The sequence below is a fragment of the Lipophrys pholis genome (assembly GCF_963383615.2).
Source record: "Lipophrys pholis genome assembly, chromosome: 11".
NCBI classification, from domain to species: Eukaryota; Metazoa; Chordata; class Actinopteri; order Blenniiformes; family Blenniidae; genus Lipophrys; species Lipophrys pholis.
This window is the reverse complement of record NC_137631.1, coordinates 255,751-269,638: the sequence shown is the minus strand read 5'-3', so window position 1 is coordinate 269,638 and position 13,888 is coordinate 255,751. Positions and strand designations below refer to the sequence as shown.

Sequence of the window (13,888 nt, the reverse complement as noted above, 5' to 3'; positions counted from 1 at the left end):
CTAGCAGAACCCTGCAGAACGGAGGGATGAGATTAGAGACAGGAGGCCCAGGGGATGTTCCTCACAGCAGTGGAGGACAAGGAAGTACTACATACTGATTATACTGCATTAGACAGGAACCCTGTTAAAATGAGGGGATCTCAGAGCCTCGAACAAACGTCTGTACTTCATTTCAAACTGGTAAAAATCCAGACCAAGTAGTACTGCTGTATAAGACGGGATAAACTCTACTTCACTAGGATTCAGATCAAACAGTCCCACATCACGGGCATTAACAGAATCAATTGAGGAAATTACGAATGCTATAAGAGAGAGAGAATGCTCAAAGAGAGAGAGAAGAGAGAGAGAGGGGGGGGGGGGGGGACATACAATCCCCTTGTTAGTGCTCCATATATTATTAACAGTTATCACACTGATCCAAATACTTTACAACTGTTATTAGATTAAACCAGCCTGAGCAGCTCTATCTAGAGCAGCTCTATCTAGACAGTAAGATGATTTTCTAGATTAACCAGCCTGAGCAGCTCTATCTAGACAGTAAGATGATTTTCTAGATTAACCAGCCTGAGTAGCTCTATCTAGAGCAGCTCTATCTAGACAGTAAGATGATTTTCTAGATTAACCAGCCTGAGCAGCTCTATCTAGACAGTAAGATGATTTTCTAGATTAACCAGCCTGAGTAGCTCTATCTAGAGCAGCTCTATCTAGACAGTAAGATGATTTTCTAGATTAACCAGCCTGAGCAGCTCTATCTAGACAGTAACATGGTTTTCTAGATTAACCAGCCAGAGCAGCTCTATCTAGACAGTAACATGGTTTTCTAGATTAACCAGCCTGAGCAGCTCTATCTAGACAGTAACATGGTTTTCTAGATTAACCAGCCTGAGCAGCTCTATCTAGACAGTAAGATGATTTTCTAGATTAACCAGCCTGAGTAGCTCTATCTAGAGCAGCTCTATCTAGACAGTAAGATGCTTTTCTAGATTAACCAGCCTGAGTAGCTCTATCTAGAGCAGCTCTATCTAGACAGTAAGATGATTTTCTAGATTAACCAGCCTGAGTAGCTCTATCTAGAGCAGCTCTATCTAGACAGTAACATGGTTTTCTAGATTAACCAGCCTGAGTAGCTCTATCTAGACAGTAAGATGATTTTCTAGATTAACCAGCCAGAGCAGCTCTATCTAGACAGTAAGATGATTTTCTAGATTAACCAGCCTGAGCAGCTCTATCTAGACAGTAACATGGTTTTCTAGATTAACCAGCCTGAGCAGCTCTATCTAGACAGTAAGATGATTTTCTAGATTAACCAGCCTGAGCAGCTCTATCTAGACAGTAAGATGATTTTCTAGATTAACCAGCCAGAGCAGCTCTATCTAGACAGTAACATGGTTTTCTAGATTAACCAGCCTGAGTAGCTCTATCTAGACAGTAAGATGATTTTCTAGATTAACCAGCCTGAGTAGCTCTATCTAGAGCAGCTCTATCTAGACAGTAAGATGCTTTTCTAGATTAACCAGCCTGAGTAGCTCTATCTAGAGCAGCTCTATCTAGACAGTAAGATGATTTTCTAGATTAACCAGCCTGAGTAGCTCTATCTAGAGCAGCTCTATCTAGACAGTAACATGGTTTTCTAGATTAACCAGCCTGAGTAGCTCTATCTAGAGCAGCTCTATCTAGACAGTAAGATGATTTTCTAGATTAACCAGCCAGAGCAGCTCTATCTAGAGCAGCTCTATCTAGACAGTAAGATGATTTTCTAGATTAACCAGCCTGATCAGCTCTATCTAGACAGTAACATGGTTTTCTAGATTAACCAGCCTGAGCAGCTCTATCTAGACAGTAAGATGATTTTCTAGATTAACCAGCCTGAGCAGCTCTATCTAGACAGTAAGATGATTTTCTAGATTAACCAGCCAGAGCAGCTCTATCTAGACAGTAACATGGTTTTCTAGATTAACCAGCCTGAGTAGCTCTATCTAGACAGTAAGATGATTTTCTAGATTAACCAGCCTGAGCAGCTCTATCTAGACAGTAACATGGTTTTCTAGATTAACCAGCCTGAGCAGCTCTATCTAGACAGTAAGATGATTTTCTAGATTAACCAGCCAGAGCAGCTCTATCTAGACAGTAACATGGTTTTCTAGATTAACCAGCCTGAGTAGCTCTATCTAGACAGTAAGATGATTTTCTAGATTAACCAGCCTGAGCAGCTCTATCTAGAGCAGCTCTATCTAGACAGTAACGTGAAGCAGGAACATGAATTAACAAAGAGGAACATGATTCTGAGAGTTTGAACAAATGATGACAGAGAACAAGAAACTTCAGAAGCACCTTTAGTGACGAGTGGAAGTGTGTGTGTGTGTGTGTGTGTGTGTGTGTGTGTGTGTGTGTGTGTGTGTGTGTGTGTGTGTGTGTGTGTGTGTGTGTGTGTGTGTGTGTGTGTGTGTGTGTGTGTGTGTGTGTGTGTGTGTGTGGGAGCTGCAGCATCAAGGTGACAGCTCCTGGCTCTTGCTGAGAGGAGGAGGAGGAGGAGGAGGAGGAGGAGGAGGAGAGAAATAGGAGGGGGGGGAGCAGAGGAGGAGGGGAGGAAGAGGAGGAAGAGCACATCATAGTAATGAGGCGTGTTACGATGAAGCACAGCTCCCACCTGATCTCAGACGACAACAACAACAACAACAGCACCATCATCTTCCTCCTCCTCCTCCTCCTCCTGTGTCAACCTTGAACAGACGGGCTGACCACCAAGGCAGGATCCACTCGACCTGCTACAGAGCACCAAACCGGAACACCAAATTAACCTTTAAACTACCCCCCCCCCCCCATTTCAACTTGATCTAAATGCCCCCGGCTAGTTAAATGCCCCTGGCTGGCTGCGGACACAAACACGGAAGATGATGAAGGGGGGTATTTCAGCTCAGCTGCATCAAAACACACAAAGTCCACAGGGAGCTTCCGGCTCACACTTTCACAATAAAAGCAAACATGGAACTTGTTTACCAGAAACGAAACTAAAAAGTCACAAGAACATAATAAAATCTGTTCCTGTAATTTTAATGTATTTATATTCAAAAGGTTGATGAAGGTTGTATTTTTATCCATTGTCTTTCTCATTCATTCGACGGTTTCCTCCATCTCCCCCAAATGATTTTATATAATTTCAAAACAATCAATTGTTCATGTTTTCACTTGTTGTCATGTTAGTTTACATCAACTAAATCATTTGTTAAGTTTTTGGTTTGAGGTTGTGCTTTTTTTTCCCTCAGTATTTTTCTTTATTATATTTTCATTATTAGAGAAGCTTGTAAGCTTTAATTTCTAAATATGCTATATGAAATAACTAGTAATCTTGTTAGTAATTTAATTGTACATATTTTATTATTATTACAGATCTTAGTTTTTTGTCATCGTCATGTTTGTTTTGGTTCAATTCAACTTCAGTACTCATTTAGTATATTTCTATTAATATCAATAACTAGTGATATTTATTCTTCATACCTCTTTTAGCGATTAATTTTACATATTTTTAGTGACGCTGTGAAATTCAATAAAGCTTGTCGTATTTCGTGCACATTATATCAATGAGACTGTACCTGGATAATTAAACATAGCTTGAAGCTTCCGCTAACATTATTTATTTGATTATTATATACCACACAAACAGAGTAGCAGCAATTAAACTAATAAAACTAATTGTTTTTTTCGGGAGAAAAGATTTTAAATCTGAAAACGCATTTGTTCAGTATTATTTTGAAGGGGAAGCGGATGTGACGCATCTAAATGTGACTCGCTTGCCGCACTGATGCTAACTGTTAGCTTCCAAGCTTCGCAGGATTTTATAAAAGGACACGCCGATAAAACCCGCTCTGGCGGCAAGACAGCGAGCGGAGCCGGCCCAGTGGCCACTCGGTCCGCGCCGGAAACCCGCGGCCGCGCTGCCACGCGGCCAGCTGCGGCAGAAATGAGCACTTTGTCGGCGTTTTTCGTACCTTTTTTCAGCTGCGATCCACCGCTACCGCTACTCAACTCTCATTTCCGCCCCAGTGACGACACCATGTGACCCAGTGACGCGACACGTGACCCCAAGCACGTCTCTCGCCGCGCGCAGGGGAGTGTGGGACGTAAACAAACTAAACATTGATTTCCGGGGGGGGGGTTTATACATGAGAGGAATAAAGTCTAATGAAGTTATGGTGTTCAGTAAAACACAGTGAGTCAGAAGAATTTATTAATTAATTGTGTACAAAAGTTTGAGAATGTGCAAATACATAAATGTAAATAGTTGTTAATATAATTAGCATTATATTCACTTCTAGTTTGTGACAAAGAACATTTTAACACAAGTTAAATGAAAGTAACGAGAAAAAGATATATTCACGGTCGACTATGAAAACACAGCATTTAATCATGTTGTTGGGTGAAACAGACGGCGTCCATACATCCTCCACTCCTGGCTGGAACTGCCACAGAAAAATCAATCAATCAATCAATCAGTATTTGTGTTCAGCAAAGTTTTACTGCATGAATAATTTCACATTAAAACAGTCACAGGGTGAAAGAAATATTAGTGTGTGAAATGTATTGTGAGGGTGAAAGGCTGCAGGACCTCAGGAATGCGGGAGGAGAAGCCCCAGAGTGCTTCCTCTCGCCCAGCAGGAGGTTGACCCACGGTCCGATGCCCCAGAACCTTTCTGACTGTCTGTCAAAAAGCCATATCTGTGAAGAACAAGTCTCAGTATCATCCACATATTTATTCTTTTCTCTATTACTACGTCTCCAATATAACTGGCAGCAGGGAAGCGATCAACTCTCTGGGACGCAGTGGAAGAGTTTGTTTCCTCGGTTCAACGAGCAACTTACTGAAAGAAATTCCCCAGAAACAGGTGGGTGTGAGTCAGCACCTGGAAAAAAACCAGGTGGGAGGGTGTGACGTTGACCAGGAGGACGATGATCCAGGTGTTGGAGCTCAGCAGGGAGTCCTGGACTTCTTTCAACAACTGCCTCACATTATGGCCCCTCTCAGTCTCACTGCGCTTGTTTTCAACTTCCACTGGACTGTTTGGTTGGTGTAACTGGGTTTACACCCATTTTCACTTCATTTGGCAAGATTGGTCCTAAATGCCCCCAACACTGCCTGATTGCCCCTGATTGCCCCTGATTGCCCCTGGTTTAAGGTACCATTTAAGGACATTTACTTTTCACGTGGAGATTTATTCGTCCACATGAAGAAGGCAGCTGTACGAAGTACCAAGCTGCTAAAAATCATCAGTTAAAAGACATTTCTAGACACTTTACAGGTCTTTGTTTGCTCCTCTGGACTCCCGGATCCAGAGGAGCCCCAGGCCTGCTGAAGATCATCCAGATGTTGGACGGCTGCAGCGTCAAAGAGGCCACAGATCTCACCTCACTGTGAAACATCACATAATAATAATAATAATAATAATAATAATAATAATTATTATTATTATTATTATTATTATTATATCGTTTTAATGATTTTCCAAACTCACAGATATATTTCTGCAGACAGCAGCATAAGACATGAAAAACTAAAATATAATAACTAATAATAATATATAATGAAATACTAACACAAAAACAAAGTGAAAGAACAAACGTAAATGCAAAGCAAAGTACAAAAATGTGAGCAAAATATCAGTTGATTAATATAACTCTTGCAGACATGATAATGAAATTCATTAAGAATTTAAATTGGTCATTTTGTAGGTTTCCATGTGAAACAATAATCTGCGTTAAATCTGAGGAACAATTATGGAAGACATATGAGTTATATTCAAACAATATGATAAAAATATTAAATACAAATATGTTTGTAGTTGTGATCCTGAGTGAACATGTGATTTGTGGACTTTTAATCAGCCCAACCTCTTTTATAGACAGTTTTCATGTTTATGACCGCGGAACATGAAGCAAAGCTCCTGCACTTCATCTCGACCAAACCTCTGTTGGAAAACAACAGATTTAAGCTTCTCCGCTGATTTCTACATTTCTGCAGGAAGAAAACAAAACTCTCTAATATATCTGAGTGTCAAGGCCACTGTGGGTCAATCCGGCAGGACTGTTAAGTGAGAATATGACACTAGTTTATTTAGAAATGCGAATAGGGAGCTAATGCTGGCTTCCCCTGCCCTAACGGTAGCATTAGCATGAACTATATAGAATTTAGTATTTCTATTGCGGTTTAGCAGGTTAAGTAAAAGCCGAAATAACGACCTGGACACAGATATGTCAGTGCATATAACATAACAGTTGGAGTCGCTTTTTATACGTGCCGGTAATGTGTAAATTCCTAAATCTGCAGGAATCTGAATGGAGTTCCGCGTGACCTCCAGAGAGGGGCTTACCTGGCTGCTTCACTGCCCGCGACACGCACATCCTCACCGGCTTGGAAACATCCGCAGCGGGTCGGTGAATGGACGACTTCGACTTAATTAAATTGAAATTGAAAAAATTCTCAAAACATTCATAACACCAATGGAAAGATTCTCTGAAATAGAAAGTTGTTTTTTTCCCCCAATTCAGCCTTCATTAATTATTTCCTATAATTTTATTCCTATAATATATTATTACTTTTTTTTTTCCCAAAACATATTTTTAATTTGTGGGATTAGATTATTACTTTCACATAAAGCTAACATGTTTTATTGAAGATTTACGCATAGCAAATAACAATTATACAAATTTAGATGAACTGAACCCTAAAACTTTGATATTTTATGCTAAAATGCTGAAAGAATTTTTTTAAATTGACAAACTTGAATTGATATAAACTTCTTTAATCTCCGATGTAAAATTGAAGTGTATTTATTTTACCAGTCGGGCTAATAACATGCAAGCTGGCGTCGCAGTGTTTTTGTTTAAAGCATCGTTTCTGCATTTTCACTTTTATTTGAGCAAAACCTGAATGAGGAGAATCTTCTTCCCTGTTCAGAAGCTCAGTTTCCTCTAGTTCTCTGTAGCAGCTGATTTTAAATTAATCCTCATGCAGATGGATTAGAAGAATAAAGTCTATAGTAGAAAAAGGGACTTCACATGTCAGATTTATTTAAAAAGGAACAGAACAAAAATAGTTTCAACCGGCTGATGTAATGTGACTGAAGCCATGTGAGCGGCGCCACGGTCCGGACGGGACGGAGGTCCTCAGTTGATGGTGAGCACGTCGCTCTGGATCTCGTGGCTCAGCTGCGTCTGCAGGTCGCTCAGCTTCTTCTTCAGGACGGCGAGCGCCGACATGACGATGGTCTCTGGTCGCAGCGAGCCGCACGACTCCACGTTGTAGAAAAACCTGCAACCCAGATGAGTACGGTACTTTTTACGGTACAGCGAGTTCCAGCTGAACAGAATTCCTGTTGATTGTCACGTTGAACCAATACGACCCAAAGGAAAGTCCAGTTTCACGACCGCAACTCGAACATACTGTGTGCCTCAGCTTTGTCTGGATATTGAAAGTGAAACTTTGCATTTCATCACCAGATCAAATATCTTCAGGCTTCAAGGAGCAGTATGTGTACACTCGTCATTAAAGAGGAGAAACCCCACAACTCCAACAACAACGGATTGTTGGAATGGAATTCTGAAGTCGGGATGACGTCTCTCATATGGAAACACTGTCGGCACCCAGAGCTGAACCATAATGGAAAATAATCTAATTGCAATTTTTATCCTTAATATTGAGATTTAACATGCGATTATTTTTTCAAGGTTCTCTTCTCATGTATTTTTCAACAAACACAATAAATCAATGTGTATTATAATAAACTATCAGACTTATTCTACATAAATTGTTCTTTCTTATAGGCGAGGCTCATGTTAAGATAAAGTCACATGAAGCATGTATTCATATGAAAGACAGTTTATTTATCTTCTACTTCAATCACAGTAGTAAACTTACTAAGTACTGTGACTAACAGTCTAGTAATCGTTCACCACAACAAGCTGGTCCATTGTGCTGATCAAAGCCCTAAACCAGGCCGGGTCACTATACTAATGCTGCGCTGGACATTAAGGATCAAAGTATTTTAGTTCCATGTGGACAATGTGGGGGTCTGCGTGACGTCATCATCTCATAATAAACTACTTCTGTCACTTTATTAATCCCTGGGGAAACTCTTGAGCAAGGCAGCAGCAACACAATGTTTCCAGCTCTAACGCAGCTCCAACCATCGGGACTATTTCCAGGGAGTTTAGGGTGGAGTAGGACGCAGCTTCACGGAGGTGTGAATCTCCTGCTGACAGCCTGGAGGAGCTGCTGCTCATTGTTCTGATGTCAGAGCTGTTCTCCTCCCAGAGCTGGAGGCTGAAAACACTGAGGTCTGGCTGCAGAGCGCCGCCCTGCTGGACTACGGCTCTGCTAACATCCACGTTGCTGCGTTGCTTTGCTAACATTCACGTTGCTGCGTTGCTTTGAAAACATCCACGTTGCTGTGTTGCTTTGTGGTGGTCTGAGTGTAAAATCCCTCCAATCAGCAACATGTTGCCATGAAAAGTTGGATAGCACAGTGCTACTTCCCTAGCCTGCTCGCTGGCTGCAAACTGTGGAATGGATTTCCTGCCTCATTCCTCCTGGTCTCATTGAGACCCGCCTCCCTTCAGGAAATCCAGTCCACAGTTTGCAGCCAGCCCTGCCAATGGACATCATATCTCTCACTATGAACTCCGTTATGGTCGGAGTTATTTCCACCTGCCGTTTCGAATTATGTTAATAAGGAGTAATCCTGCCGCTCCGCTCGCTCACCACGTATATGTGGGCGCAGGACACGTAAGTCGTCACGTGACCAGATCACGTGAGCAGTCAAATCGCAGCCCTTGGAGTAGAAAATCACGTTTTATCATATCGCCATATTATCGCAAATGCAATTAATCATCCAGCCCTGTTGGCAACACGCTGCTCGTTTTTCTGTGTATAAATAGAAATACTGTATTTTAGAACAAGAACAGGATGATGTCGGACATCAAGGCAAAGACTCAGAAATAATCCGAAAACGTTTTCCTATCACATTCCTCTGAAGACAATGGCTCCGTTTTCACGGGGGAAGTTTCCTCTCACCTTTCAGGCTTCCCGTTGGGGTCGTATGGAGCCTGAACTTCGTCCTCCTCGATTTCAGAGTACTCGCTCTTTGGCCTGAAAGTACAGCGACAGCTCATCATGGATTGGACCAACAGTCCAGGAGGGTTGGGACCGCCGAACAGAAGCAGACGTACCACTCCTCTGGCCGTGGGTACACAGTGTGCCTGAGAGCGTTGTCGGGGTCGTACTCGAAGGACACCCCCGCCGTCGGGTTCCACTTGGCGTGCTCCTTGCCGAAACCCTTCTTGGCGTACGCTCGGAGGCGGAGCTCCTGACCTTTACGAAGCTTCACCAGCAGGATGTCTGCGTGGTGTTGGAGAGAGGATGAGGATGAGGATGAGGAGGAGGTGAGCCGGTCCACTCAGAACAGAACACACACCACTACTCACCATCCTGCTCCACGTAGTCGTTGGGGTCGTTGTCTCGGCTCCTGGAGGTCACCTGGACAGGTCACATCACAATCAGCCTGCTTCTCTTTGTTTTGATGCAGTGGTTGGTACAGCTCACCTTCACAACTACTGTTTTTGGATGAAGACGATGGAGCTTCATGTTTCCATGACAACTGAGCATGACGTTTCCATGACAACATGAGGAGCATCACGTTACCATGATGTCATGTTTCCATGACAATATGTTTCAGTGATTACCGATGATAACGACATGTTTCCATGACGACTGAGGATGACAAGGTGTTTCCATGGCGACAACAAGAGCCGAGTACAGTAGAACCTGTGAGGAGTGGACCTGGTCAGAGCTCCACCCTGTACTGGACACGTCACTGTGCAGGACACATATTTACCTGTTAACACGCCTTAATGAGGACAACCTGCCTGACGAGGACGAGGGACAAGCTGAGAGACACTGAAATGACCAAAATACCTGGACTGGACCGGATTACTGGATTATTCAGGCGTGGTGGTGTCAGGAGGTTAGTTTGAGGTGTGACTAATCACAGCTTCCCCGCAGCACGGAGCCGCTCTGTGAGCCGCTCTGTGAGCTGCTCTGGTCTCCATCAGCCCCTCCATGTTTCCACAGTGTGTCTGCAGGCTGTGCCAGGTCACAGGTGATACATGATTACATCCCTACTACACTCCTGACTCACTTCCTTAACGTTCCTTAACGTTCCTTAACGTTCCTTAACGTAACGATCCAGAAACGTTCTCCACCTTTCCTAAAGAACTTTATGTTTCACTTCAGGAGTTCTGAGCCTCTGGATCTTTATTTTATTTAAATTGTGACTGTTCAGACGGGAGACGGAGGATCTCCTCACACAAGAACCCAGTAGCTCTGGAGCAGGAGCAGTCAGAACCCAGTAGCTCTGGAGCAGGAGCAGTCAGAACCCAGTAGCTCTGGAGCAGGAGCAGTCAGCGTGTACAGGTCGACCTCAGAGGGGCGGAGCCTAGCGGACAGGGTGGATGACGATCTTTACGTCACGTCCTCTGTCCACACCAAGGTTTGACTTTCCCTTTCCAGCAGAGGACATCAGGCCCGAGGACCAGAACCCACCAAGAGGCTCCAGTCTGGTCCCACCGAGCCATGAGCTGATAGAGGGTCTAGAAGCTTTATTTTACATTTCATTGGATTTTGCACCAGAATGTTTCATTAAAATGACTTTATGTTGAGATTGTTGTCATTTCATTTGGCTTTTCTTCTAAACATCTCCGCTCAGGGTGAGATTTAATCCCTTTGGATTTCTACATCAGGTTTCGTTTTTCTAGAGAGGAGCCTCTTTGTCTCCGACATAATAAACTCAGAACATCTCACTGCTGTGATGAGCGGTGGCGCTCCACTGCACCGCGCCACCGGGCGGACTCACCGGGATGACTCGGGGGTTGCTGGACAGCAGGTCGCGTGAGGTGACGTGACGCGTCTGGTCCTCGGAACACCGAACGTCCAGCGTGAGCTCCACAGAGCACTCCGGGCAGAAGTCATCACAGGTGCAGTCCTGCAGCAGCAGCTCACTATTCAGTATCGTCACTCCGCCTCCAGGTCACATTTAATATCCAAGACAAAACGCTGAAATACCCGAGAATACTGCATTTTGTCCACGATGTCGTCACTGGTGAGCGGAATGAGGCCTGGAAACAGACACACATGAATTCTGCACACTCCTGAAACACGAGGCTCGGCTGCTGGGAATGTCGGGATACACACCGACTCTGTGTGCGATGAACTCGTCGTGCAGCACCGAGGAATTAGCATCGATCTGGATCCAGTCGATGGCTGGAAAAAAGAAGAGTCCAGTTCAAGTTCCTCACCAGCAACATGCCCAGACAGAACCCTTCCCAGGCAGAACCCTTCCCAGACAGAACCCTTCCCCTTCCCCAGGCAGAACCCTTCCCCTTCCCCAGACAGAACCCTTCCCCAGGTAGAACCCTTCCCCAGGCAGAACCCTTCCCCTTCCCCAGACAGAACCCTTCCCCAGGCAGAACCCTTCCCAGACAGAACCCTTCCCCAGGCAGAACCCTTCCCCAGGCAGAACCCTTCCCAGACAGAACCCTTCCCCAGGCAGAACCCTTCCCCAGGCAGAACCCTTCCCCAGACAGAACCCTTCCCCAGACAGAACCCTTCCCCAGGCAGAACCCTTCCCCAGGTAGAACCCTTCCCCAGGCAGAACCCATCCCCAGGCAGAACCCTTCCCCAGACAGAACCCTTCCCCAGGCAGAACCCTTCCCCTTCCCCAGACAGAACCCTTCCCCAGACAGAACCCTTCCCAGACAGAACCCTTCCCCAGGTAGAACCCTTCCCCAGGCAGAACCCTTCCCCTTCCCCAGACAGAACCCTTCCCCAGGCAGAACCCTTCCCAGGCAGAACCCTTCCCCTTCCCCAGACAGAACCCTTCCCAGACAGAACCCTTCCCCAGGCAGAACCCTTCCCCAGACAGAACCCTTCCCCAGGCAGAACCCTTCCCAGGCAGAACCCTTCCCCAGGCAGAACCCTTCCCCAGGTAGAACCCTTCCCCAGGCAGAACCCATCCCCAGGCAGAACCCTTCCCCAGACAGAACCCTTCCCCAGACAGAACCCTTCCCCAGGCAGAACCCTTCCCCAGACAGAACCCTTCCCCTTCCCCAGGCAGAACCCTTCCCCAGACAGAACCCTTCCCCTTCCCCAGGCAGAACCCTTCCCCAGATCCGGTGGAGGTCCTACACAGTGTCTGCTTTTCTAGGACAAATGTGGATCTAATTTAAAACAGGCAAAGCCTCAGACCCCCCCCCCCCCCCCCATTTCATTTCATTGCACCTATTGTGGGAACTTCTGACATGAAGACTCGGCGGATAGAGTTTGCCACCCTGAAAGAGAGAAAATGAAAATCAAGGGTCAACAACCAACAGTTAAAAGTCGTATTTCACTCAAATTCTTCTTTAATTTTGTCTTTAAACAGTTTGACTAAGCTGGTAACTGTTGGGGTTCCACAGGGATCGGTTCTGGAGCCCGTAAGAGTTCCTATTTTGGCTGATGACTGGAGCTTCAACAATCACTTTAAATGTAAATCTTAGATTTTGATGGTAATATTCTAGATGATTACATTTTTTTAAAATTCATTTTCTGAGCTCAAGATAAGATTTTAATGTAATTTTCACCATTTCTAAACATTTTCACTCACGAAGTCGGCTAATTTTAGTAAAATATGAATTGTTTTGATTCATCCAGGTAAATTTAAGGACATAATTATGCAGTAAATATCAAATATGGTGACATACTGGTCCAGAAAAAGGTAAATACTTAAACTCGATTATTGTGAGCGTAGAAACACCAACATGAACATTACTTCTGTCTTAACTTTATCTTTTCTCCACTCAACTTGTGGAAGAAAGGTAATGATGATCAATATAAAAGCGGAGTTTTAATGATTAAACTGTGTTTTGATGCAGAGCAGCAGAATGGCTGCTCTCTTCCTCACACTACGAACCATTGAAACGTCAGGTACTTACGCCAAATCCGTGTTTTCAATGACGAATTTGACATTTTCGTCTGTGAGCTCTGTGATCTTCACGGTGGGCTGGTTCGCATACGGCATAACTAATCCGAAAAACCCAAAAGCTGAAGAGAAACACGCGTTTAGCACAACGAGCCCAAACCGCTGCGGCTCCGATCGAACGACGACACGGAAGTATTACTGAGCGCTAATTGGACAGGAGCTGTAAGTGCGGCTGCTGATTGGCTCGTGTGGGATAAGGAGGCGGGTCTTATGTGAATACTTCCGGGTTATAGCTTTCTGAATAAGAGTTCGCACTCCTGTTTAAAAATGGAAACAAAATTAAATCAAAAAATGAATAAATAAATATCGCCAGTTCTCCCTATATATATATATATATATACATTATACAGGGAGAACTGGCTTGTGGCTCTTCCCGTCATTGTGAAGCAGATTGTTCACCACTAATAGTGAACGTGAGGTGAGAGGGTTAGTTTTACCTACTGATGATGTGACGTTGCAATAGTAATATATATATATATATATACCCTATACATATATAGACATTTTACTTATTACATACTTATCTATCATTTTACATTAAAATGTGTTTCTTAATACAAATATCTTGTGTAGAAATATTTGATTGTACTTCTGGGTACTGCTAAAATCTCTTTTTAGAGGTGAAGTAATAATTTGTAGAGAAATCAAACAATCAGGTCACTTGAAGCAGCCAAACTCATCAACAGGAGACAAAATATTACTAAATATATAACATGTATTTTATTGAAGTGTTTTGGTTGCTGTACTTAATGACAGTTTTCTGGGTGAAATGTGTGACAGGGGAAGCAGCCAATCAGAGCCGGCCGTCCTGGAGGACAGACGCT

General features: G+C 43.9%; 2 protein-coding genes across 3 annotated transcripts in view; both read right to left on the bottom strand.

The window, feature by feature from the left end:
* Nucleotides 1-7,045: 7,045 nt before the first annotated feature.
* Nucleotides 7,046-13,195, bottom strand: polr2c (RNA polymerase II subunit C). The gene is made up of 9 exons (XM_080474905.1): nucleotides 13,018-13,195; nucleotides 12,326-12,375; nucleotides 11,240-11,308; nucleotides 11,111-11,163; nucleotides 10,902-11,030; nucleotides 9,475-9,526; nucleotides 9,220-9,388; nucleotides 9,065-9,139; nucleotides 7,046-7,303 (listed from the first exon to the last, which is right to left on the bottom strand). The coding sequence occupies exons 1-9, from the start codon at nucleotides 13,101-13,103 to the stop codon at nucleotides 7,159-7,161; spliced, it is 828 nt and encodes a 275-aa protein (XP_080331031.1). The 5' UTR covers nucleotides 13,104-13,195; the 3' UTR covers nucleotides 7,046-7,158.
* A 566-nt stretch (nucleotides 13,196-13,761) lies between these two features.
* coq9 (coenzyme Q9 homolog) overlaps nucleotides 13,762-13,888 on the bottom strand; it is a 5,976-nt gene continuing 5,849 nt past the window's right edge. For both annotated transcript variants that reach the window (XM_080475996.1, XM_080475997.1), the window contains exon 9: nucleotides 13,762-13,888. This exon is cut by the window's right edge and continues 106 nt beyond it. The gene's annotated coding sequence lies outside the window, so the exon portion shown is untranslated.

Coding starts and splice junctions, on each gene's coding strand:
- polr2c (XM_080474905.1), bottom strand. CDS start 13,103: ATGCCGTATGCGAACCAGCCCACCGTGAAGATCACAGAGCTCACAGAC. Junction 11,164..11,239: donor GTTCATCGCACACAGAGTCG/GTGTGTATCCCG, acceptor GTCTGTTTCCAG/GCCTCATTCCGCTCACCAGT. Junction 7,304..9,064: donor CCCAACGGGAAGCCTGAAAG/GTGAGAGGAAAC, acceptor TCTGGGTTGCAG/GTTTTTCTACAACGTGGAGT.